Below are 27,215 nucleotides of genomic sequence, written 5' to 3'. Positions count from 1 at the left end.
GGGCAAGCACAATGCTAATTTTGCTTTCCCTGCTTAAAAGGAACATGTCACAGTAGCATACATTTCATAGCAGCTACACTGTAGCTTCAAGACATTGGAAACTATGTTGGAGTCTGGCCTTTTATTGAGGCTTGGTCCCAGAAGCGAAATGTCTGGTATAAAATATTCTCTGTGGCAGGCTGCAAAGGACAATCTTGTGAGAAACAATGCTTCACAGCATCAATCTTTGGTCGTTGGCTTGGGAAGGCATTCAAGACACTGCCGTCAATTTTTCTTCAGGCTTCCACATTTTTTGCTCAAAAGAGCCCAACTTTCTTTTTGAGGTCAAGTTTCTTCCACCGAGGGAGAACATCAAACTGTTCATAGGTCATGGCAAAAATGCGCTCAAAGTCTTCGTCATTCAGGTATAGCTGAAAGGACGAAGCAAAAAAGAATTATTAGAAATAGCTGTGAAGACAGAAGGCAAGATATTCACGATGTATTTGATGATTTGTGATCATAGGTTTGACTAACACTGTTGAAACGTGCCATTAAACAGACCATTTATGCACCCTTGCTCTTCAAAATAGCCACAGAGCTTCATATTCACTGTATAACCAGTTCAGTAAAAGTTTTTTTACTTGTTGAAGCTCATCATCTGCAGAATCTCACGCACATTTACCCCACAGTGGTGCATGTGTGCTTTTGCTTATTTTGCTTTACATGACTAAGTATTCCACTTGTTAAGATTATAGGTTACCTCTTTGTTGGCTGGGTCAACACAAGATGGCAGCTGCTCAGGATTTTTAACGTGCAGCTTATCAAATGGAAACTTCTCCACCTCAGCCCTTGAGTTTCGGTACATTGCTGCTTGTTGCTGTAAAGCATTTTATGAAGGTCACATTTAGCTTAGCATAGCCACAAAACTTCAGCGGAATAAGAGAAGAGCTTTTTCACCTGCATAGCTAGCGCTGTCTGGTTGCTTTCTTCGATTTCATTCTTGATGCTCTGATATGTAGGAAGTGTCTGAGGAGAAAAGGTAAAAGAACCACGTTCGTGAAAGGTTGAACTGATCGCCATCAATGCCGCCAAAGAGAATAAAGGCTTGCAAGGAAAAACAATACACAAGTCATAACCTGTCTCCCTGAAGCAGTGCTTATGTCATGCAAATTGTAGCCCCAATCCTTTCAATGAGTGCAGGCGACAAATTCAGCTTCATAAGCAAAGGCAGTCACCTTCCAGAAGTCTTCATTCCAAGCACTGAACAGGCCAATAAAGTTTGGCGGTTCCACATTTTGCTTGACGCTGACTATTGGGATGGTCATTGCACGGCCACTTGGATCAGTTCGCAGGTACTCCTAAGTAGCAAGAGATTGAATTGCTGTATTACTGGGTTGAATTTAGGACAAGGTTTACAAAAGCATGCACCACACAATTAGACATTTGGTTAGTCAGCTTGTGAGTGCTGCACTGATTAGTGCAGCTGAATGTAATGTAAATAAGAAAATGCAATTCTTGAAAGTCATGTTCCCTCATTTATTGCCTCTTTTTGACAACCCAGTCAACCATACTGGATATACGCTCTATCCTTTCTCGGTAGGCTAAATATGCACCGCAAATTTCATAATTTGCTACAGGATGTGTGGCAGCGGTTTGTCAAGCACTAGAAACTCCCATGACATTACACAATCAGTATATTTTGGATATTTGGATGCTCTATGGCAGCAAAGGTACATGTTTCCGCTTAGGATTCTGGTTTTTTACAGAGCCCAGGCTGTAGTTATTTGACACAGTTTTACTTTGTCTTTCATAATAACACACAACTGCAAATGACCTTCGCAAAAAAACTTGTCACTGAAATGGCAAAAGAATTTAGGTTGTTCATCTGGGCTGTTGACTTCAAGTCCTGGAGTGGTTTTATTAGTATGTTTTTTCAGCAAAAAAAATGCATACTATTCGTTGAACATATTACATAATCTGTTTTTCGTAAAAACCAATTTTGTTAAACCACCTATTTTTACTTTTTTTTTGTCACACTATGACACCAGATGTCCTTGTAACATTCTTAGCCATATTTTGATAAAATGATTGTTATGTCCCTTGAAGTCCAACATGCAAATAATCTTCTACACATTGCACATAACCTATGGTGCAATGAAGAATTTCAAAGCAGTTTCCACTGCTTAAGCTCACTCTCAATTAGGCATTCCTTGTGCTTCAAAACAGCACTAAAAGAATTTCCTGTCTGGTTTGGTTTATGAGTGCTTAACGTCCCAAAGCGACCCAGGCTATGAGGGATGGCGTAGTAAAGAGCTCCGGAAATTTCGACCACTTGGGGTTCATTAATGTGCACTGACATTGCACAGTACACAGGCCTCTAGAATTTCGCCTCCATCAAAATTCGACCACCACGGCCGGGATCGAACCCACGTCTTTCGAACCAGCAGCCGAGCGACATAAGCACTCGGCCACCACGGTGGTTCCAAACGCAGAAAAGCATAGAAGTACGCCGTTAGTGTACTTCTGGCAATGAGGCTTCTGGTCAATACCCGCAGTTTTGCTTCTCCCTTTTGAAACATACTATTCGAACTTGGCCTAAAACCAGGCACCGTCATAAATAAAAAGCCTTACAAGAAGTTTAAAATGATATGTAGGTATATATTGCACACATAATGTCCTATATAGTGATTATAATGCTATATGTAGGCAGTGTACTTTCAAAACCGAAATAAAAAAAATATTAACACTGTTAAAACTGAAAAGCACCAGTTTCTGGCCATGCTGAGGATGGATAACAGCCGTTTTTCTCTGAAAAACAATCCTCCTCTTTTGTCTTTCAAAGAGCAGCAATGCTGAGGAGACACTCGGTACAGCACCACCGATATGTTAAACCTTTGTAGACTAGAATATTGCCACAATGCTTGGTTTCCTCTTTTGAAGAGTACAGTGCCTAAGCACAGGCAGTGCACTCGATTCAAGGGGAGTCTTTTTCACTAGTACAAACTTTACTAGTCGATCCATGTCACCATTTTTTTAAAAACTAAGGCGAAAAAAACCTCGAATTTGGCCGAGCTCACAGGCAAGGGCTACGGAGAACACCTGATCACGGCTTTCACGAAGGGGTGCCAAAAACTGTGGTGTTAAGTTAATCTCTTTCTGTGGTTTATTAGGTCTTAAGGAACAAAAAAGGCATCTCTACAGTGAGCCCCTCATGATTTTCTATCAGCCTGTTGCCAAAGCTGTGAATCATTAGTGCCAAATTTCGCTGTTTCTCAAGAGCACCAGCACCGTCAGAGAGGAGCCAAGAGCTCAAAGCCCTTGTCTAGATTAGAATATTTGGGAAACTTCCGAGATTGGGCTTTCTATATGAGACATCTAACTCATTACTAAAAGTTATGAAGGCCCTTCAGTCGAACAAGATAAGAGAGGTGTCCTCTCCTTGGTGTGAAGCTTGTCGCGCTGCTAAAGAAATGGAATCGGGCTCCTGCGGAAAGCCACTAAGGCGTAGACAGTCAAATAAATGTGCTGTATGAGAGCCTAGGGTTGCAGGTCACAGTCTCTGTACATTATTTCTCAAGATGTTCAGACAAGTTGCTTAAGAACATCCATCGGACCAACCACTATGACTTACAGTTCACTAAAAGTCTAAGTCGAAATTATTGATCATTGTGGAAAACTGAGCTGCAAGATAATTTCGGTGTATAAGATTGATGTAAAAAAAAATGCTCTTTGCATCCATTCCCCCCTTTTCTAAACTGAATTCTTTTTTTCACCACTTATCACTGCTCCAGAGTTTGCACTGTACAATTACTGGCCAAAAAACACTGATTTCCCAAAAAGAAACACGCCGAAAAACATCCGCCAATTTTTCTCACAAATAAACGCCAGAAAGTTCACGGCATAGCTATAAGCAACAATTGTTGAACGAGGCTAATCTTTCAAAAACTTCGTTGATATTTCTCACTCCACTTCTTATATGCCATTGAGTAGAAGTCCCGTGGGATCTATTTACACCCCGACCTATCATGGCACCATCACATTAACCTTCACTTGCTTCAGCCAACCACTTCTCTGACTTTTAAGTACAGTCTAAACATAAACACACAACTCTTAACTGCTCTAAAATTGTGTACGCTTCAGGCATTTGGGATTGATGCCACAGCTGCTTAAACCAAGGCAATGAAGTCTGGAAACTAGGCAGTTTGCTTCGGCTTCTCTGATTGGTCACTGTTCGTTAACATTACAAAACTAAATTATGTTCAGCACGGCGGCCTCATCACTTCTCCACTTAATCACCTGCCTTTCAGTCTAACAGGCCTTGCCACTACCCTTGCCATCACCATGCCCTTTCCTAACTTCCCATAGCCACCCTTTCACACAGAGTCCCTCTTGCACAATGAAACACGTAATGCCACTTAGTTCTTTTTACCAGTTTGTGCAGAGCTAATGCAAGCTGCACATAACCTTGCTTCCGACATAACCTCCTGTGTCCTGATACTATCCTGTACAACTCTTGAATCTCTGCTTGGATTCTTCATTCATCGCTTTCAATTTTATTGTCATATTCACGGTTATAATTCATATCCACCCGAGTGCCACCACAGGTCCACAAAGAAAGCTTATCAGCTGCTGCCTCAAATCTTTGTAGTTAAAGAAACTCTGTGGACCATCGCTGCATTAGGACAGTTGTTTGCCAGTAGTTCGAGCCTTTCTTTTACTAAATAACTTTTGTTCACATGCACTGACTTCTGCAGCTGTTTCTGCAGCTGAATTTGCACAACACAAGAATTCGCGTCAGGTGCGTAACCAGAATCACTTTGACAAGTGTTGCAAGCTCACTTTAACAGACAAGTATTTTTTCACATTAGAAGTTTTGGCTAAGCAAATGACTGAGATCAAAGATTTTTTTTTTTCTTTTTAATTACCATTGTTGCCAGCTGCACATGCCAAGACACAATGTATGGCTACATGCAGTCATACCTCAGCACTGTGGTAAGCCAGCTTGCGGTGTTCTTTCTTGGCTTCGTAGCCTATCCAGAGGAAGAGCGTGTGCCAAGCATCCAGTAGCATCACTTCATCCTCGAGCAGGTCACTCTGGTCGAAGTCCACCACTTCACGTGGTGCAAAGTTGCCTTTGATGTCCCACAACTGGAACAGTCGGGGCGCCCTGGTGCCTGGCTCTTCCTGCACAGTGCCAGCAGCAGGCATACAACAGTGACTGCCAGGACCTCACCTTTAATACTGCAACTGTTACCTGTAGACAGTAACCTAGATTACACTATAATGTGACAAGTTCATAACTTCAGAAATTTCACCTACACCGCCATTCCTTATGTTGTGATTTATGTTAGCTTGCGGTCTGTTTCCACAGCAACATCTTGAAGGTGCAATGATGCAAGAATGCTACTGAATTTGTTCTTGAAGAAATGTCATCTGGGATGAACAAGAATCACCCATGGCAAACTTCTTGGGTTGGACTTCATGCAACCTGACAAGAAAATTAGCTGAAAGATTGACTAGCGAACATTTGGGGAATCATTTTTAGCTGAAAAAATAAATAAATAGAGAACTGTAGTGTTGTGTTGTTCAGGGGGGACGCGGCTTTGAGCAAAAGCTTTTATTTCTTGATGTATTACAAGGGTTATTCATTTAAGACTGAGACTGGGTCTGATGCTGTGCTCTGTCATCTCACTGCGATGTCTCTTGGCGCTTTTCTGTAAATGTTGTGACTCCACTAATTTCTACCAGACGCCACATCACTCTCGCTCTAATGCGGCGACAGCAATATTCATTCAAACATGAGAGCATTTCATTGCCTCCAAGTGTGCTGGTTGTGTGACCCATGGTGACCTTGCATAAACAACTCTGCACAATCAAGTTTTGTGTGCGGCTTACCAAAATGGCCGCAGAAACTTATGCTGATCTAATTCGTGCATTTGCTGGGAATGTTATGTCTCATGCAACTTGTTTTCTGCGGTTCAAGGAAGAGAGCAGGGGTGACCCTGAATTGCAGGGAGGGGATGGTGCACCTCGTACAGCCCTTTCTGAGGAAACCATCAGTACAGAAGCTGCGATGATCAAGCCCGATGGACACCTCACTGTCAGGCAACTTGTCCAATACCTGAGGATTTTAGTAAGAAGCACATACAAAATTGATCCAGAAATGAAGTGCGAAAGCATTTAGTGGGTTGAAAAGGGGCAGACTTGAACAATGAAGGCTAAGGTGCAAAGATCGGCAAACAGGGCAATGGTAGTCGCATTTTTCAATCACACGGAAATGGCCTACACCCATGCAGTTCCTGTAGGCCAGACAGTAAATGCCAAGTACTACAGAAGTGTTTTGGAGACTCTGATGAAGGAACGCATCTCAGCAAAAAGGCCTGAACTTCAGGGACATTCGAAACTGCTCCTTGATGACTCGTGGGCTCACGTTGCGAGCACAGTGACCCAATTTCTCACTTCGAAAAACAATGCAACAATGCTTCACCCACTCTACAGTCCTGACCTGGCACCCTGCGACTTCTTTTTGTACTGCATGGCAGAAAAGGAACTAAAGGGATGTCAATTTGATAAGAAGCCAAGTGTAGTCTAGGCTTTGGAGGCGGTTTTCAACCAGATGGCGAAAAATGGTTTCGTCCTTGTTTTCTGGCCATAGCAAAAGCATTTTGACAAGTACATTTAGCTCAGTGGGGAGTATTTTGAAGGCGATACAAGTGCTGAGTAATTTTAAGAATAAATGTTTCAGAGACTCTGTCCTCTGAATCTTGTGAAAAGGCTGCAGAGTTCAGATAATGTGGTAGAAGGCTGGTTCGAAATTCAATGCGTGCCTGCTGGCGTGCTATAGGCCAAGACACTCTTGCAATTCCTTTTTCACTAAGCACAACTTTTGATTCTGAATTTTTGCGATGCAGTGTCTGTTGACATATCAAGAGTGTGAAGAAAATTTCATACAAGAAATATAAAATTCAAAATTTTCGCTAACAGAGTATCTTTACCTGCACTATGGTCCCTGGAGTGCAACAAAACAATTGTGGTCAAAACAGATAAAACAGTCGGGAAGAAATCTGCTCTGCAAGGCAAGTATTTAGGCAGAAAACCGTAACTAAGAAAAACGCCCATTGCTTGAGCATTTCCCCACATTGCAGAGCCACCGTGGTTCATGAAACTTTTTTTTGAGTACCTCCCTGTCGATTTCAGCAGTGAAACTTTAAGACAGCATAAAAACTAGGCATACAGGTAGATAAAACAATCTTCAAAAACCAATTTTTTTTTGGTCATTTTTGAAATTTCGAAGCTGCAACCCCCTTTAAGCTTATGCATTATTACACTTTATTATTTTAAACAGTGATTTTAAGGTGGTGCTATTTTTTTCAGCTGTTTGTGATTGCCACAGATGCTAGTACATGTACACTAAGTTGAAGTTACTGCCGAATGTTACGCGGTCTGTGTAACCATTGAATAAATAGAAGAAGAAGAAGAAGAAGACTTTATTTCCACCATGTGCAGTACACAGATGGAGGACGACGGAAAAAAAAAGCCGTCAATAGGCGGCTTGACGAGTCCGTCGCCCCACTTAATGAGCAGCGTTTGGTCAACAGCAATCAATTCATACAGTCAAACAAAAGAAAATGAAAACACTTGATCAGTGCAGAACAGAAGCAAAACAGAGCGGTCCGAAAAATGAAATCCCAGGATAAGTAAAATCAGTTATTCATCCTCAGTAAACATAGAGCGAAGCTTAGCAGCGGAGCAAGTAAATAAATCAAAGTTAGTAGACAGATAATGGTTTAACAGTGATGGTAAAGAATAACATAGGCGTTCCATGCCAGAGTTCAAACGGGGTGCAACGATTTTCCAACATTCTCCATGTCTTGTAGCATAATATTGTTCATTCTTTTCTAAATATGCCAGAGTACCAAGGTTATGTATGTTATATCTTACTTCATATTTAAATCTAGTACTCAGACGGTAGAGATATAGTTTGAGCCGTAATGACATGCGCTCTATGAAAAAAACCTGCAGTTGTTGCATTATAACCGGCGTTGTACACATGACGTAGGTATCGCTTCTGCATGACATAAATTTTTTGTAGGTTAGAGAATGTAGTTGTACCCCAGACAAGTTGGCAATAGTTAACATGTGAATAAAAGAGTGAATTATAAACCAATAGTTTAAGTTTTGTAGAAAGAATGTATCTGAGACGACCAATTACTCCAGTTATCCGAGCTAAATTTGTCACTAGTAAGTTCACATGAGTTTCCCAGGACATGTGAGCAGTAAATGTCACACCAAGTAAAGGTGAACCTTACAAACAGTATTATTTGCACTGACTCTCTAAGTTCACTTACCGCTATCCACTCTACAAATGCAGCCACTCCTATACTTGGTGATATCATACACAACATAGTAATAGCCACAGTTTAAGGACAAAACATAAAACTCTACTGGGTACCAAGTCATATCGGAATTAAAGGCGATGAGAGAGCAGACTTATGCACTGCTCAAGCTCATGACAAGCAAATAATGAAAGTAAATATTCTGTTTAAAGATTGCATTAACTTAATGCATCGTAACATAAGACAGAAATGGCAGTCCGCATAGAACAACGAAGTAAATAAACTACACAATGTAAAACCAGTTATAAGTGCGTGGAAGTCCTGCACCCACCAGGAACGTTTCAAGGAAGTGATTATCTGCCATCTTCATATAGGACACACGCACCTCACACACAACTTCCTACTGAAAAAACAAGATAAGCCTGTTTGCGAAGAATGCAGAGATGAAGTTACGATTAACCACATTTTATTCTTTTGTGTGAAACTGGAAAAGCTAAGAAAAAAGTACTTTACTCAATTTTATAACGAATACATTCTTGTTCATCTTACACTGCTTTTAAGAGATAACTCAACTGTTGATGTATCATGTGTTTTTAGCTTTCTTAAAGAAATGGGATTTCTCAAGAAACTAAATTTTTTACCCACTGGTCTGTTTGAATTTTAATACACCTCAGCCACTTTCTCACGCCTGAGAAGAAGGCTGAGGTTTTTATTTTTATTGGTTGGGAGCCTCTATATCATTGCCCAGCCAAGGATAGTTACTGAGGTTACCCAGCCCTCTTTAAAGCTTTTACTAGTAGCCATTTCTAAAATATTTGTATGTGTTCTAGTACTGTGTAGTATTAACATTTGAGGGCCTCTACACCAAGGATGATTCTTTTAAATTTCTATAAAATTCAACAAAAAACTTTTCCTATACCTTGTGCTTGGTGCATGATGGCCTTAGTTGCCTATGTGCCATAAAACACAGCACAACAATAAGTTGAAGTTCATGCATTGCAGGAACCATAAAAAATTTAATTTTCTTGAAACCTTGACATCAAGATATAAAATAGGCATGCTGAAGTGCATATTTGCATGGCCCATTTCAGATTACATGCAGATGCTACAAGGAAATTCCGTTACCAAGGATGCTGGACTTTCTTGTGACTCTCGTAGTTTGTAAATGTGTGATGCAGGGTTTATCTCTGGCGCCAATATATTGTGGGACACAAGAGGTATAAAAAGCTTAAATTTTTCCACAGCATAGATGAGAGTGGTACACTGCATTGGCCAGTCACTCAGTGCAAACTGCGCTATCGGTTTCATTGCTACATGTCCAGGTTTTGTGAGGTTATATTTTTTCTCCTCTTGTGTTTTGTAAGCTTTTGGCACCGAGCGTACAGTGACATGTTTGCATGCTAGTGGTGATATACTGAGGATGGGCATTGGCTTCAGCTCCAATAAAACAAAAGTATGTTGATTAGGTTCCATCTCTGATTAATTGCAAACACAGCAAGGGCAATTCACCTGCAAGGCGGAAATTTGGGCGAGTTGGCAAGTATTCATCATTTTGCTCACAGCGCAACAAGAACGGAACGCGAGACAAAAGACCAACATGAACAGCACTTGTTCGTGTTAGTCTTTAGTCTCGCGTCCCGTTCTTGTTGCACTGTGAGCAAAATGATCCAATTCACCTGAACGTTCTTCTCATTGTTGTATGGCAGCTTCCCTCCAATGGCATCCCAGAACTCTTGCTTCTCTTGTCCCTCAGACACCAGGATCATCTCCCTGCAGTTTTCATAGCCTTCAGTTAACCCAACATGAATGTAAAACAATTGGTAAACAAGTACAAAAGTTGCAACTGATGTTTACGTTCAGGACTGGTACTAAGGCATTTGAAAGCACCTGTTGTGCTGAACACATTTACTGGAGCTGGGCCCCCTATCTCTCAGCTCCTTTCTAGCAGGTGTAATGCTGCCTGTAGCGATTCATGCAGAGATTGAAGCATGCAAACAAGAATGAATTCCTATAGGACACTCATGCAGACACTGGTGAAAGAAATGCATCACTGCTGGTGTGTACTATAGCCAGATACAAGTTTTAAAAAAAGTGGCTTTTTTCTTTCAAAGGACCCCCTTCCAGTCAATGGCGTCAGCAGATTCTCACAAACCTGCTAGTGCGGCAATGCAGGGAGGGGCTATCCTTGAAAATGCCACTCCCTGCATTTTCACGCTAGCGGGCTCATGAGAATCAGCTGACACCATTGGCTGGAAGAGGGTCTTTTGACAGGGAAAAGCCGTCTTTTTTTCCACTTGCATCAGACTACAGTATTCTGAAAAGTATTGTGCTCTTGGGAAAAATTATGTTACATACTTTAATTTGAATGTTACATCTTTTAGTTCTATCCTTTGTAAAAATATTACAGCCCGTGAAGAAACGCTAACTGAACACCATTCACTGCAAATTCTTATTGGTGCTTTTTGGTTGTCATCACTCATTTCAGTTTGACACTAGGTGATCATAACGCTGTCAGCTGCGGTAATGCATGAGCGTGAAGAAAGGGTCAGCCCAGCCATTTTTCAATTCTATTGCTTTAAGGGCAGGAAACCAAGGGAGAGGACATCTTGCCTTCCAGATCCCGTGGCGATCTTCTTGGCCATTTCGCGTTCGTCACCAGTGCTCCTGCGTCCCGCCCAGAGGTAGACGTGGGACGCACAAAAGAGCAGAAACACATCGCCTGAGTTGAGTGAGGCAGCAGAGAAGGGCACCTGCACTGCCTTGGTGTTGTGCTCCGTGGTTCCATGCACTTGCAGCAGGTAAGCATTGGTAGCATGGCGAGCCCAGTCCACTGTGCTGTTGCCATTGTGCATGCCGCCACCATTGCAGATGGTGCTCTCACTGTCCTGGGACGGCATGAAATAGCAAGATGAGCTGGGTGCTGTGATGAAGCATAACAAGAAAGTAGCAACCAGACAAGGCAATGAGGAAAACCTCACACGACACTCAACTATTGTCATTATTTGTGCACTGACTGCACGGTGATCTGTTAAGGTGATATAATCTTGATGAGGTAGCAGATGATATAGCACTGTTATATTTGATGTTTTATTATGTTTTCTATTGTTGTCATGATTATAAATTATTTTTATACATTAAAGGGCAGGTGAAGAGGTTTTAGAATTTGATGAGTTTAAAGGGGTGGAATGTGTTAAACTTGCAGGTGAAACATACGAGGTATTTTTGTGCTAGGATTTGAAATCGTGATGTAATCCCAGAATAAAGCCGTATCGGCATTCTCTACAGTACGCAGCCCCGGGTAGAGGTCGCATTGATGGCATCACATAGGGCGGTGCTGCGTTTCTAGCTAAGAAACTGTTGTTTCAAGAAAGTAAACTAATGCCGCCGAAGGTGAAGCCCACGTAGCATGGTTTGGCGGTGTTGAAAAACGCACGGCAGCTCGTGGGCGAAGGCAGCAGACATCTTAAGTTTCGGCAACAATGACGTCATCGAGTTTCTCCATGCAGTGAGGAGAAGCCTCACTATCATTGCAGTTTTAATCGGCGATTACGTCACTATTTTAAATGCTAGCGTAAAACTACTTGGCAAGCTTTGCCTAGAAGATTCATGGATTCGATTTCTTGAAGAACCTCGAATTCTTAAAAGGACCATTTCACCTTCCCTTTAAGAATACTACAATCGAACCTCGTGTTAGATTTGGTACAATGTATCTGGTTCTTTCCAAGAACTTAACATACTGTAATGTATCGGCAAACAATGTGCACAGATCCCAGTAGTGTGGCTTTCCCTAGTAGCATATAGTATTTTGGTCAAAATTGATTTGCTTCAAGTGCTTCTGCGGGTCTTGAGATTGGTACCAGAGCACAGATTACCACCGGCACTAGAACTGACTTGTGCCAGAGCCTCCGTGCTTAAATCTGTAGCTCCTTCCTTGTACTTCTAGATTTTCTTTCAAGCTGCTTGTCCTCAACCTTGCTCTACCAGGTATGGTGATGTCAGTAATACACACCTGCTTTTTTTCTATGATGGTTGTTTTCCGTAACTTTTCCAGGGTTATGGTCCCACCATTTTTGTGCTGCTAAGAGATTGCAATCCTTGCACAGGTCCCACTGGATCATCTCAGCCACTGTGCTGTAGCTGTTTTTGTTTTATCAATCTGTGCATTCACTTTGCAAAAGCTGAGCACAGTTGATCGTTTCATCTGCTTTTTTGCACACCCTACATCAAGTATTCACTCATGCTTGTTTTTCAACGTTTTTTAAAAAATACAACCGTCATGTTACTTGTTTTTGAATGACGTGCACACTGGGTGCTAGCATTAATCACTGTTATGCAGCCACTGATGTACCTGCTTGATTTGATTGATGTGTACATACTGGAGGACCCGAAATGTACATGGCAGGCATATTGAAGGTTCTGCACTGCAATGCTGAAAAAACAAGGGAGCTGACGGGCTAGCTGTGTTCTATTACTCTCGTACAATTAATATCGCAGGTTGCACATGAGGCTAATAAAGTTATCAGAAATGTAGCTCTGGTTAAATACACTGATATGTTAATGCATGTAAGTAGGCACGATCATACATACCTCAAAGACAATCATTTGCCCAGCAAATATCATCATGAAGTGCGGCGTTTCATGCCCCTGGGCAAGTTTCACCTAGGCAGGTACAAGCAAAAGGTGTAAATAAATTGCAAGATCTTGTGACATAATATGTCACACTTTTGTTACTTTCACTACATCTTAATGCTCTTTAAATCTCAATAACATCAGCAGGCAAGTTTAATGCTAACCCTCTGTTCCCAGCAGGTGACAAAATTTACAAAAGAACAAGCATTAGATTCATTTCGTCTTAAAACTTCACTGCTCTGCTAATGCAGCCAGTGCCAAGACTTACCAGGACAGCTTGTCCGCTGAAGCGGTCATCCAGTTCAAGAGCCTTCGCCTCAGCTGTCACATGTTCATCATTTGTGGAATTTTTGCCCTGAATGCAAGACAAGCATTACTAGCCTCCGGTTATGCTAAGTGCAGCAAATCGTGCTGATCATTAAAATTCACAGATGTGGCATGGTGACAATGAGGCATGCATGTTGTATTCTCACCAGCCAGGAGTATATGATGTACTCTTCTTTTGCTCCAGACTCGTAGACATAAACAATGACGTAGCAGGAGCTTGAGAAGAACCTGCCATGATCTCGCACATCGACAGGAACCAGCTCCAGATTCTTCACCCGGAAGACCTTAAAGAATGGGCATTTGCTTACTGATCTGCATGATTTCATCACATTAGCCACATAAAAAGGTGAAAAGAGAGACATATCAGGAACAACTATAGCAAAAAATCTTTTTTGAATGATCTTTGTGTCAAAAAAGTTCATAGTAAAAAACATGCAGCACATTTTGTGCAAATGACCTTGCACTTCCTATAGAAAAGTGATGGCAGAAGCACAAAAAAAATAACAAAAAAGAGAATAAAAAGAATTGATCTCCAGTTAGTGCATCGACACATGCAAGAGAAACTAGTTGTGGATGTTGTTAAACATATATAGGCAAGAAGTTCATTGTCTTTAATAATGCAAGTAATACTTTTTGTTTGCCATTTATGATTTTTAAGGAGCAGTCTGGGAAAAATATATTTCTTTTTAAACCACCAGTTGGGCTTCTGTTGCCATCACAAAAAAGTATACTGAAATACTGCCCAGCAGATATCATGAATCTTACCTCTTTCTTGCCAGTCCCATCATCCACAACCTGCATCTGTGCTGCCAAGTTTGGGTTGGCTTGCAGCGTGCAGGCATCAAATTTTGTCTGCACCGTCTTGGCTGATCGCAAAGAAATGATAAAAGTGTCATGAATTCCATAGCAGTTCACTGCATGTACCATTTGAAGGTGTAGAAAAAATTTCCTGCATAACATACCTGCCTTATACTATAGCATTGCATCCATTGCATGTATTTAATACTAATTTTCTTGAAACAAATGCATGCACTAACTCAGCAATTATATGTACTCGCTATTTCTAGAGGTATTGTATATTACAGCAGAGTCTTTGCTATCTCACAGTGATTTTTGCTGCATGAGGTGTGCCTGTTCGTGTTTGGTAAGCCAAATTTGTACACTGTTTAACCATAAAAATTTCTTTTGAACTGTGAATTTAATTATTTTTTATATATATGAAAGCTGCAGTAGAACGGGAAACAGGAAGAAGATACACATGCAAGAACAGTTAGGAAATGTTTGACAGGCATCTTTTGACAGGGCCTTGCACATGTTCATTTTCTTGTGCCTCATCCTAACACTGTCTTCATGTTAAATAGGAACAAACTTATCTCAATTGAAAATGAAGGAGATAGAGCACAATTCATTGCTAAGATACTCAGCTGAGCACATGAGAAATATATGCCGATCCCAAGATTAGTAGCACTTACCAATTTTGGTTGCAGAGTGCGTTTTTCCGGCACCCACTGGATGATCTGTTTCATTCCATGATCTGAATAGGCACTTGAATTCTGTCGGCTCCCCATTCTCAACAACCCTGGCCACTTGTGTGCAGTGTGGGTATCCCTTCTTCTTGATGAAGCCCTGTGTGTGCGAAATCATGCAAAAAACAAGTAAGTAAAACGGGATTAATTCATATCAACACACTTGCATCATGTTCCATTCTGCTATTACATTTACTTGGTTTTACAGCTTAAACCTTGCTTTCATTTCAGTACCAGCTTACAGTACTACGATTTAAAAATTATGGCTGTCATTCCTAGCCAGAAGACAGTATACAGTACCCGCAGCAAGAAAAAAGACTTCACAGCAGTCGAACAAAGGAGGTGGGTTCTACCCAATTTTCCACAGGACAGAAATTAGCTTATATGACCTCTGTTCCAACTGTGAAAATACAGTATTATTATGGTGCGTAGTCAATGTGCACAAGTCAGTACATCAATTTTTAAATATGGTTGCTTTAATGAAACTCTTCACAAGATGTTTCACTAACAAGAAATTGGGCTTCCAGGCTAGTTTAAAGCATGGACTTCTATTTTTCTCCCTTTTATAAGTATGTAAAAAGCACCTGGGCATTGCGCATGGCCTCTGTGCGCTCCTTGTGGCTGGCCTTCTTGCCAACCCAGACCCAGATGCCGGCTTCTGCATTGTCTATGATGTAAGAGTCCTGCAGGGGCAGAGCAGAGGACAGACATCTCAGCATCACTCAAAGCACCAGCCTCAAAATCTGCATGCTCTGTTTACATTACTGCTTGTGTACTCACTATTTTTACATATATTATAGATTTGTCTTTTCGAGGATCAACATCAGCACAGAATGGAAGCTTATTCAGTACAAGCTATGATTGTTACAGGTGCATTACTGCAATGATGATTTAGCCAGGTTGTCTTCTCACAACATGGATATTTCTTTTGTATAGTAATTGCAGACTTTTTCTCAAGTTTCTGCAGCATCAGTGCCCATGTCAATGAGTCTAGAGCAAAAGAAAAGTGCACATCCACTCTTAGCTGGATGTGCACTGGGTACAGCATGCTGTATCTGTGAATCTAATGGTCGGCATGTATTACCGCACTAAATAAACAGCATTGTGATATATCTCTTCTAGTAGCTGCATGTTGTACGCTTGACTTTCTGACCTCAGTTTTTGCAAGACGTTGACTCACAAATAATGGCACTTCCAATTAACAGCAAATGGTCCAGTATTGTGTGCCATTTATGCCATTCCTTCTTACCTGAGTATTCAGATCTTTCTGATCAAGTGGCCCTGCCTTCACCTCAGTGACCCTCAGTGTGCCACCCTCATCCGAGCACCTGTGGAAGAATAAAAATTTAAATATTTAAAAAAATATGTATCATTGAATTGCATTGTATTGTATTATAGAGAAGCAAGAAAGGATACTGCAGTTACACCTCATTCATTTTTTCTGATGTTTTTATATTTAACAGCCAGCGTTCTAGTTACTACAATGTCTACGTCAGTAATTGCACTGACTGCAGAAATTGCTAATACAGACATTGTAAATGTTGGGTGCCTGCCATCAGTAATTTCATGCAGTGAATATACTACAGGAAAAACACAATTTCACTGCAATATGCAAAGCTTCTTGATGTTTGTGATTTCCATTGAGTAGACTCACGCTATTCATGACAGTTAGAGGTCAAAACTTGCCTGTAAAGCTTGACGTCCCCACGGTGGTGGCTCTCAGCAGCATCGTCTTTGAGCACCTCTCGGTGGCTCCTGACCAGCTTGTCCTCCAGAGGCAGCAAATGGTTGAAGTACTGAATGCGAACACACAACAGTGTGCAACATTTTGATCGTCTGGGACTCTGCGGCAACAGAATGCTCGGCACTAAAATAGAATAACTTCCCAGAAAACACTCCTCACAGTTTGAACACTGAGCAACTGCCTGCTCCTTGTACCACGTTTCAATCAGAATTCACGGATAATTATTCTGTGCATCCACAATAAACAAAGGCAGGGGAAGCTCGATCAGAAAGTTGTGTTTGCATTCTTGTTGAATGATACCTACACTGTAGCACAGCATTCTTCAAACAGTTCAGTAATGTCTGTGCAGGTATAGAGAAGTACAGTTGATATCACTGCATGGGATGTGCCCTGCCTGTGCCACATAGCCTCGACACATTTGGCAGCAAGTGTCTGTGAATGCCTACCTCCTTCTCCGGCGAGCCCAGAAGCTTCTCCTGTGAATCTTCAACGATGACAATAGTGCCCTCGCCATGCTCAGCCTTGAGTTGCTGTGCTGTGACTGCACCCTGTTGAGATGTTTGCATCAGGTAGTTAAATGCTTGGCAGTGACATTTTTGGCAGAACTCAAACTTACAGTATATATTATTACCTGCATAATGGAGTAAATTTTGATTACTGATGAGTGGTGGGTTTTTACATGCCATAGCTAAGGAGAAAATTTTGGTTGCTTTTATTTCAGTGAAACATGAGCAACAGCTCATAGCTGATATTTTGGTGTTGAACAAAACACACACACACCACAATGCAACATCCACCCTATCACCTTCTTTGGGATCATTTATTTTACCTCCTTGTATGTGAACTCCATTTGTGAACTCTGCTTTGTCGAGAAGTTGAATGGCTATTAACTTGCCCAGAATATTTTTTTCGGCTTACCTTACTATACTAACGTTAAATTTACAGGTGAGCTATGCCTGCAAGAACTAAAATCAAACAGTTAATGTACTGAAAGGGCTAGTTGGTGAGCACTCTTGAAATTTTTATAGTGCTTATGAAGGCTAAAGGACTGAACAGAAAAAAATGCATTTCAGCTCAAAGCCAGGCAGGTTCCCATGAAGCACTGTCAGGGACGAAAGTCTCTAGTGTGCTCAGAAAGTGATTCAGGCCCATAGATGTCATGTTTTCAGTGATGGCATCATTTCTCTATCACAGATGAAAGAAGGTGAGTGACTTTCACTTTTACAAGTGTGGTCTCGGTCTGGCGGCTAGAGCTATTGGCTTCGTTTGTTCCCAGAGACTTTTGCCCCTGACTGCACATGAGAGTGCAATGTTTGCAACTTGGCACCCACTCATTTGGAAATTGAAAAAAAAATTACCTGAATTTTCTCAACGTGGTTCGCATAGCGGCCAGTCCACACAAAGATGATGGTTCGGGCATCGATGATGAAGACATCTCCATCATTCATGTGGCTCCAGCTGACACCCGGCAGCTAGAATAAAATGACAAAATGCAGCAAACAATCCCTTAGGCAGTTGCCAGGTTGTTCATCTGGTCAGTAAATCTGTTCACAGTCAGCATCATTTGGCTGGTACCTCACAACAAGAGATGTTCCAACCGGCTCAGGTTTGAGCCATTCTGCAGATGCACATTAAGCTGCTAGTGTAGTCGGGACTCCTGGCTGAAGCAAATGAAGCCATAACTTATGCTCAATACCTTGTAATATGGTGTTACTTTGACCTAGTGACCCAGCTTTTCTCAATGCTTGTCACTGCTGTGTATGTCACACACTTTAATATTCTTGACACAGAATTCACAACCTTTTTGCATGTCCTCAGAAATGCACTTCACTAAGAAATGATTGCTGTTTATGTACACAGCCTTCAGTTACATCTACTCACCTCTTTCACTATGGGCCGTCGTTTCCCTTTCACATGGTACATGCGTGCAATGGTTTGGTCCTCAACATGTGTGAAGCCACTCGCAACACCTCCATTTTGAATCCTGTAAGTCATTCCAAGCAGAAGGAATTCTTTGTTGGGTGGGTGTAGTCAGATTAAACTGTCAGTCTCTTCTTTATGGGCACAGAATAAACCCGATTGGAAAGCTGTCGGAAAGTGTGAGTTGCCAGAATGCATTGCAGATTGCATTACAGATTGCATCCCTCTGAAAAAAAGGATTACAGGCTTCTTTCCTCAATAACACTCAAGCATTTGTTAATTCTACAATCTGCCCTTGGTACAAGCCATAAGCTCAGTGCACCAATTGCACCACTTTTTGACAGTCCATCATGGTGGCATGCGGTACAAGTAACAACAAAAGTTCAGGCTGCATCTAGGAAGCAGTAGAAGTCACATATGGGAAATAACCATGTGTGATTTTAATCCAGATAGCAAGGTGAAGGAAAAGTTCAAGCTACATAGAGGCCATATTACAGCAGCTATTATGCTCTACAAACAAAGACTCTCCAGCTTGTTCTGGAAACTAACTTAACAATGTTGTTGCCTGAAAAGGTTTAGCAGTGCGATTGTTATATAAATGTATTTTATGTTTTCAATTATTATCTATTTCTGCTGAAACATCCTCCCTAGTTTTGAACTTTGTTCACCTTGCCATAATGTTGTTTTATTGATATCAGCGCAACTCTTGTATTTGTCATGCTGATACGGTACTCTGTGCTATGAATGCACACGCCCAAACTTCTTAAAATTTTTTTCAGAAAAAAAAAAACTTGTTCATTGCTCAAAATGCTGCATTACTAACTGCAAAATGAACTAGGCACTGAGATTAGCTGTTTAATTGAAGGATTATCTCTGGAAGGGTTATGAAAATTAAAATCATTTTTATTCACTCCTTTATTTGCACATATTATTCAGATTGCAAGTGTACTGTTATCATACATTATTCACTAGACAAAACGATTACTGGGGAAGCATGTCTGGAGGGCGACAGGTCAGCCTTCCCGGTATATAAGTGCTGGAATTCAGACCACTTCCTGGAATGGAAACTTCAAGATGACATTTTAAACTTTGTAGAATAACAAACAGTGCACAAAATAAAAGTTTGGAGGTGATAGCATTGGATAATCCTTACGATGAGCTGCATTTATGAAGAGGCTTTCACGTACATATGCTTTGTCATCTCTGTAGTTAATGTCAGCAAACAATAACATGTGATATTATGAGCATGTGCTCAGGAATGGTGTGCTTCGTTATATTTAACTGAACATTGTGCACTTGCATTGTCAACAGAAATTAATAAGGCAGGTCTGTAACATGTAAAAATGTACCTCAACCTTTGTACAAGCTCCGAATGCCTTTCAGTAAACCGGGGTGGGAGCGAGGCGCACATCCCCTCTTCTGCGTACGCAGCAAAAGACTGACTGTAGCAAAATGAGTGCCGGTGCCAAGCAGATTTGCAGTGAAAGGCAGTTACCTCATTCCACGAGGGAAGTAGGACAAGAATCTCTGGGACTCAAAGCCTTGCACCTCTCGATGCTGCACAGGGGAGCCGCCAAGGAAGTCGTCCAGTTCCACTGTTTTGAAAGCAGCCACACCTGCTTCATCCTGGGCATCCATTTATGAACGCAGCCTTCAATCACTGTGCAGACCTTGCGCATATGACTATCTCAGCTCAGACTGCTCAGATCAGATAGTAGATATGACTAGCTCAGATCATTTAATTCATTAGATAAGTACAGCAAGCCGTAGGATTTCTGAAACTGCTCGGAACACTTCTCGTTTACCAGAAACCCATTTTCATGCCATCTCCTGTGTTTATCCCTCTCCGAGACCTTTCCAATACTGTTGTACACTGCCACAAAAAATACCAAGCATATTTTTCTTTGGTTAGTTGCCGAGTGAGGCTTCCCCAACAAGAAGTTGAACCAGTAACATATGCGCTTGGTATTTATGAGACCGAAAAATGAACTAGTGAAAGCGCTTTGGAGCGCGGCACTGATGCTAGTCGAAGTGGCACCGATGCTAGTCGAAGTGGCACCCCTGCAGTGTTGCTAGCTGTGCACTGCAATATGGCACCGTCACTCCCACATTCTCTAACAGAAAGCACCACTTGGTTCATGCTCACAGTACAGCCTCAGCTTATGTCTTCGCTGTTTCTCCCTGCCCACTATGCATGTAAGGCACAATGCATGGCAGGTATTACAAGGAGAATGACTGGATGGCCACCATGGTAGAGCACTTTATCAGTGACCAACTGCTAGCACATTATTAGGAATAACGCACCCCAGTGTACAGAGAACATGTGTTGGAGTACAACACCAGCATTGACGCACATCATTGCTATTGCCTCAATGTTTTATTCACCGTCTCGTATGCACATGTATGGTGGTAACATGAACACTAAGGCTGCTGCTTTCTGAAAGGGTGCTGTTGCAAAATCTTTCTTTTTTTAATTTAATATGTAGGTATTTGCCCTTCCTATGGAAGATTGATTTCCTTAACATATGACAGATAATTGTATCGTCAAATTGAGTTAATTCAATTTGGGTTGATTTGTCATATAAACTCTATCATATCACAAGTTTTACACAGGAAGGAACTTGTTATTTTGTACCACGCTGCCAAAGGTTAAATAACAGGAACTTTCCAAAATAGCCAGGGACTCCAGAACTTTTTTTTGAGTGGTGGTGGTGGTGGTGGTGGTGGTGGAGAGGGGGGGAAGGGGGGGGGGGGGGCAAGAATTTGAGTTTATTTATTTATTTAATGCTCATTTACATTATTTTTTTTTTATTTTTCAATGTTCAAAGGTTGATGCAAACTCGCTTTGTGGTAACAACACTCCAGCAGTCAGGAAGATAACGAAAAGGCTTCCAAAAGAAACTGTTTAAGGGGCTGACTCCGACCCACTATGAACTGAATGACTCAGCGGCGGCAATAGCCACAAGCGCACTGGGCGGTCATCGAACTGAATGCATGCAGTTCTTGGCCGCGCTCAATTTAAAGCTGGCAAAGAACCTTTGAGATAAAGAACCAACAGCAACTACAACAATCTGGAAAAATGTGGAAGCATTTGCACGTGGCCACCATCAATGGAGATAAGTCTGGTTGCATCTAGCATTTCAAAACAAAATGATAAAGCTGTGTGCAGGTGGTTTTGAATGCTAACAATCAAACGGTGCAAAGATTCATGGCAATATGAAACTAACTGAAATGGGCAGCTTTATAGATGTGCGCAGGAGGGTCGAGTGATCAATTGGTTAAAAAACGTTTGTGCATAGTCTGTTTAAATTCTGGTAACCATGATTATGTAAACAGGTCAGTCGACTTCTGTTGGGACATGACTGGTTTAGGTTACTCCTGTACGAAATGCTTTACAACCGGCTACGAAGCCAAGTAGCTCAGCTCCACTGTGCTTTGCATTAAAAGAGTAGATCCTAGAACTGAATTGTTTCAATTGTCAGAAATCTGATCCAAGTGCAAGAAATTGGAGACTGGGTGGGGGGGCGCTGCCCCCTTTGGAAAAATGTTGGAGGGGGGGGGGGGGGGCCTTGCCCCCCCCCCCCCCCCCCTTTTGCACACTTTTTTCACAAAATAGGACTTAATCCCTTTTTATAGCTCCTATAGTCATGGTTTCTCACGCTGCTTGATGATATTTCCATTCAGCAGACATCAAACACATGTAGGGCTAAGCTTACTGGCTAAGCACATTAATCAGTGCAAGCTGTTATAGCTTTAGTTTAGCAATTTAGCTCTGTATTTGGCCATAGAATCTACAGCAGTCATAAGAGAAAGCCTAGTCCTGCTTATGATACGAAATTTAATCTGGCCATCGCCTTCCACCCTCTCTTTCTCTTCCCACTCGCACATTCCCTCTTCCCCAAATATGGAGAGGGGGATTCCCCTCTATCCACTTTGCCACCTGCCTCGGTCGGCAGGTGGCAGTCATCGAACTGAATCAAATTAAATGAACTTAAATTCAGTTAAGTTACATTATTTTACTAAGTAATTAAGGTCTTACGGTTGACACTGTATATTACATGGTAGATTGCACAGCTGTATGGTTAAACCAGTGCTATAGCAGCTTTCGCTGTAATAATGCAACTTTTTTTGCGGGGTTGTCCAATCCAATTGTCAGTAGAGAATGCCATCTTAATGTATTTTAACTGCAAGTGGTTGGTTAATTAGCAGCACATTTCAAATGCATCCCAAATGTTACATTCCGTACAAAAAAAAGGCTGTTTTATTAGGTAAAGACTGCATAGAACTAGGTTATGTTCAAAGCTCTGTACATTAATACTCATTAAAGGTACTTTTACGCATGCACAGAAGTTAAACCACAGGATTTCCCACACTAAGGCATGGATATGCATGGATATAAACATGGATATGTTCTTTCTTCATTTGTGAGGAATGGTATATCATCACAATGTGTCCTGTGGTTGGCCTCTTTTGTTTGAAATGGTAATCAGCCTAGGGTTTTGCATCTCTGATCACCACATGGCAAAATAGAAAAGGCGGTACCTTTATCTTCCACAGGCTGCCTTTTAGGTCCTCCATATCGAGCAGTTCGTTCAGGTTCACACATGCTTTAAAAGCCATAGCATGAGGCTATCTGGTGCAATATGCTGAAGAATTCACAAAACGCATCCGGAGTATCACACAAGCAGCTCTTTTGGCATCTTTGCTACCTTTATGAAAAATATGCAGCCCTCAGTTCATTTTTGTTCGAATTTCTAAGGAGGCCAATATGCATAAGGGATCATCTCCCATTTGTCAAAAAAAGGCAACGTTTTAACTTCTGCCTGTCTTCTTCCTTTGAACTGGGACCCTTTGTAGCTATACCTTTGAGTGGAGTGCCCTGTGTTTCAAATTCAAAATTCTATGCCAGCACTTGTTTGAATATATGACTTATGAGGAGATCAAACCAGGCACTTAGAAAATCGACTGAACTCCCTGAGTAAGAGCTGTAATCAGGGCAATGCACAATGAAGTATATGACATTAATAAGCGTAGAAGTGAAGCCTGCAGAGGTTAGCTTATGAACAAGTTATAGACAGTGTAGTAGTGAGGCATAAAGAAATGGTGAGTTCAGTGCAATCTCACACAGCTAAGGCATTTTCATGTAGAAGTATGTGATGGTCTGCCTAGTTCCACCAGTTTCTCCTTGGGGAACCACTGTCATCATTGCCTTCAATATTCCTGCTGGAAATCTGCAGCCTTATTTTTATCCTTGGTTAGAAATGACCAGGTAAACATTTAAGCACATTCATCACAGAAAGGTGCAGAATGAACTAATTAACATTGCTAACAATATAAAGAGGGTTCCTTTTACAAATCTAAACAATTTGCATGGTGTAGATCAAGTGATGTGTGGGACCAAAGCTTGACACAAGCAGTGCTAAAAGATAAGGACACAGGAAATATGGGCTATGTGCCCTTGCTACACTGCACTGTGCTATGCTATGTCCTCCTGGGGTATATTTTTTTTCTGTCCGTGGTAAGCTCACCTGTGATGTCTGTGATCCAAGCCAAAAGTGGATGTGAATATCAGGGTTCCCAATTGCTTTCTTGCTCTGAAATTACGGTAAAATACAGTAATTCCATTAATTTTCTTAATTGTACATTTGTGAGCTCCACACTGGAGACTTTGACCATGAGGCACAGTAAAAAATAAGGCAAGAATAAATGAGATTTTGCTTACCTTCATGTAGCAGTTTGGTTTTTCAGTGCTGTCAGATGCCTGAAGTCAATATAAAAGTAAAAATTCATGCATCTAGCTTCATAACATGCCATAACAAGTTAGGTGAGGCAATAAAGCAATTCTTATACAGCATTTTCTATGATATTAATGACAGTAGAGCAAGGAAATACAGATTCTCTTTTTTGTGAAAGTGCTACTACTCAAGCAAAATGTTCACTAATGTTTCAGTTCTGAACACAGCTTTCTCAAGGGATTCGTGGTATGTATTGGCGCCACACTGCCCAGGGCAGCTTTTAGTCAAAGTTGCGTGCTTCTTTTAGAATCATGAAACATTGTCTTACCACTGCCACGATGTACGAATCTCCATTGAAGAAATATCCATAACTGTCCTTTGGAAGCTGAACAAGTTGCATTTTCTGAAAGTTATAAAACAGTAATTTGGCAGGCTTAATCATCAAGAAAATGTCACCCAAAGATAAAAAGTGAGTGATACAGTAACACTTGCCTCAATTCTCCAGATTGTAAAGAATGTGCTGTTTTTTGGTAGTGACTTGAACATTGGATCTACAGACGACATGATGCTGCAGCAAAAAAAGACAAGCACAAGCATAATTAAACTCTATTATGTGCACAACATGGAGGTTTTTATTAGGAAGTGCTACTCATTTTCAAATTGGCAATGACCTTAGCTATCTTTTGAATGCATTTTTTTACTCTTGAGCATAGACATGCATAGAGCTAGGGGGAGGGGTGAGGGCAGTGGCCCACCTAATAGACGCGGGGAAGGGGGGGGCAAATTTTGTACAATATTGTTCCCTGCTATACCCAGAAAATATCAACAGGTGCTACCACAAACTTTGGCCCCCTTACAGAGAGACCTGTGCGCACCTGCATGCAGCTGCTCTTGAGAAATGTGAAAATGCACTAGACGGACCCTTACTGTTAGGTGTGCTGCTATTCTTATTTTTAAGGTGCATATGGACAAGACAAACTAGCAGAGCTGTAAATGCAAACTCTTTAGTGCATTCTTTCTGTCAGGATGAATAACAGTCATAGCTGTCATTAACAGACCGAAAACTGATTGAATCGGCGAACCGCGGCCAGCGGGGCGAGAGTTGAAATTTAAATGAGGGCGAGGCGGCTTCTGCTGCGCGGAAGAGATGAAGGATCGGTAACCGCTCGAAAGCAAAGAAACGAATGCGTTCGCGATCGTCGCGGCGATAATCCACGCAATCGCGCATTTCCCGCTCGGTAAACTCGGTCGGATACAATGTCTCGCCCGCGTCCAAAAGAGAAAGCGTCCGGAGAGGTTACACTTTGTCATTTCCGGACAAAGGGGGAGAGAGAAAGAAAAAAAGGTAACAATTTCCCAATGTCCGCTTTTTTTCTGTCGGGGCGGTTGTCCGGCGGTCCCGGACAATATGTGCGGCGAAAAAATTGAATGCGAGACCTGAACCAATCTCCATACGGAGCCGTTCCGCCGTGGAAGTACGGTTTCAGTCCCACTTGGTTTATTTAAATTGAAAACGTTAAACGGAAACAGGCGCACGTGCTGTACCCACGCCACACTCGTTCTGCACATGAGTACCACTGTGCAAAAGACTTTCGGATCTACGCGCGAGCGTGTGCTCGCACAGCAGAATTAAATTAACGGTAATTTAATTAGCGTGCGCTTCTCCTCCTCGCGGTGCAAACTCTACGGCGCTAACATGTATGTATGTATGCCTTCGGAAGGAAATCGCGTGCCGCCCCGCTCGATGCCTGCACGGGGCGCAGCTGACCGCTCCCGAGGCGTGTCCGAGGCTAGCCAGCCCGACGCGAAAAGCTGTGCGTTTGGAAAGAAAGAAAGGGACGAGAAAGAACACTGGGACGAGCCGGACGGGAAAGAAGAATGGGAAAAAACCGGATGCGAGAACCGCGCGATGCCACCGGCAGCGATGACACGCATGGCTGACGCCGCGCGGGAACAGTTGTACATGCAAGAGCTCGAAGCTGTGGACCAAGAGCAGAACACCGTGTAACACGACGGTCTTTTGGTTATGTTCCTCTCTTTCTCTGTCGCCGATTCGACGGAGTGGGCGTCACGTTCCATTATGTCACAAATACACGGTTGTTGGGACTGGGAGGAAACGCTCTAAAGAATTCAGATGCTAATCAGTTAAACAGCTCGAACGCGGCTGCCCGGCCTAAATTACTCATTATTTTTCTTTGCTTCCCTCTTCAAAAACATCAAACTGCAACAGCGCGCAAGCGCCGTCCACTTACGGAACCGAAACTGACCGCAACGTGTCAGCATTACTTCGGTCATTATAGTTCCCCTCTTGCGAAGAGCGCAGCCAGCGACGCAGTCAAAACAAACACATTTCAACGCTACCGCGGCAATTGTCGGCTACGGTAGACTACACAGGTGCTATGCCAGCGAACTACCTTTCCGCGAGATGCTCAAGAGACGGATGCGATACAAACATACAAAAAGCGCCCCTCCAGCCGGCAACACCTGCCGCGCTTTCGGCAGCAGACGACAGTGGAGCGGGCGCACGGCGGCCGCTAGGCCTGAGGAGGCGAGGCGCCGTTCCAGAACGCGGCGAAGATCCGCCGGCTTAATGCCAAATCGCACGACTGATTCGACTTGTGCGGCTGAGTGGTGACAGAAGAGAAAAATTACTCACCTTTTCTGGTCTTGCTTACGAAGATTAACTCCAGATAAACAGACGAAAAAGCAAAAGTCTCTGCAGAAACAACGAACGCGACCGTATCACAGCCCGCCGCTGGTTTCCATTTCGCCACAGAACATCCCTCGTTCGAAGTGACTGCGCAACGTAAAGTAGTGCGCTGCCAACACCCTCAACTACGACGCGTTGTCACGATACTGTAACCAGTAATATGAGAGAAACCGTGTTTTAATGGCAACATGGCTGTGTTTTCGTGTTGTTTTCTTTAGTTAATAATAATCTTGCAGTGCCACAAACGAAGAGAAAGAAGTGTCGTTGTATTCCTCCGCCGTCTCGAAACAGAAACCTGTTGTGCGCGTT

The 27,215-nt window shown here is 42.1% G+C and overlaps 1 protein-coding gene across 1 annotated transcript; it reads right to left on the bottom strand.

Moving 5' to 3' along the window:
- Window positions 1-106: 106 nt before the first annotated feature.
- LOC144126128 (advillin-like) lies at window positions 107-26,992 on the bottom strand. Its single transcript, XM_077660091.1, has 24 exons — window positions 26,853-26,992; window positions 24,689-24,764; window positions 24,525-24,599; window positions 24,184-24,222; window positions 23,990-24,055; window positions 19,957-20,087; window positions 18,423-18,525; window positions 17,900-18,013; window positions 16,988-17,089; window positions 16,484-16,593; window positions 16,047-16,125; window positions 15,382-15,480; window positions 14,744-14,897; window positions 14,037-14,137; window positions 13,418-13,555; window positions 13,213-13,299; window positions 12,903-12,974; window positions 10,926-11,200; window positions 9,992-10,085; window positions 4,960-5,163; window positions 1,215-1,337; window positions 937-1,005; window positions 740-856; window positions 107-410 (listed from the first exon to the last, which is right to left on the bottom strand). Exons 2-24 carry the CDS (start codon window positions 24,758-24,760, stop codon window positions 297-299), a joined length of 2,538 nt encoding a protein of 845 aa, XP_077516217.1. The 5' UTR covers window positions 24,761-24,764; window positions 26,853-26,992; the 3' UTR covers window positions 107-296.
- Between the last annotated feature and the right edge of the window lie 223 nt (window positions 26,993-27,215).

Source organism: Amblyomma americanum, chromosome 3 (genome assembly GCF_052857255.1).
Source record: "Amblyomma americanum isolate KBUSLIRL-KWMA chromosome 3, ASM5285725v1, whole genome shotgun sequence".
NCBI classification, from domain to species: Eukaryota; Metazoa; Arthropoda; class Arachnida; order Ixodida; family Ixodidae; genus Amblyomma; species Amblyomma americanum.
This window is presented reverse-complemented; position numbering and strand designations above follow the sequence as displayed.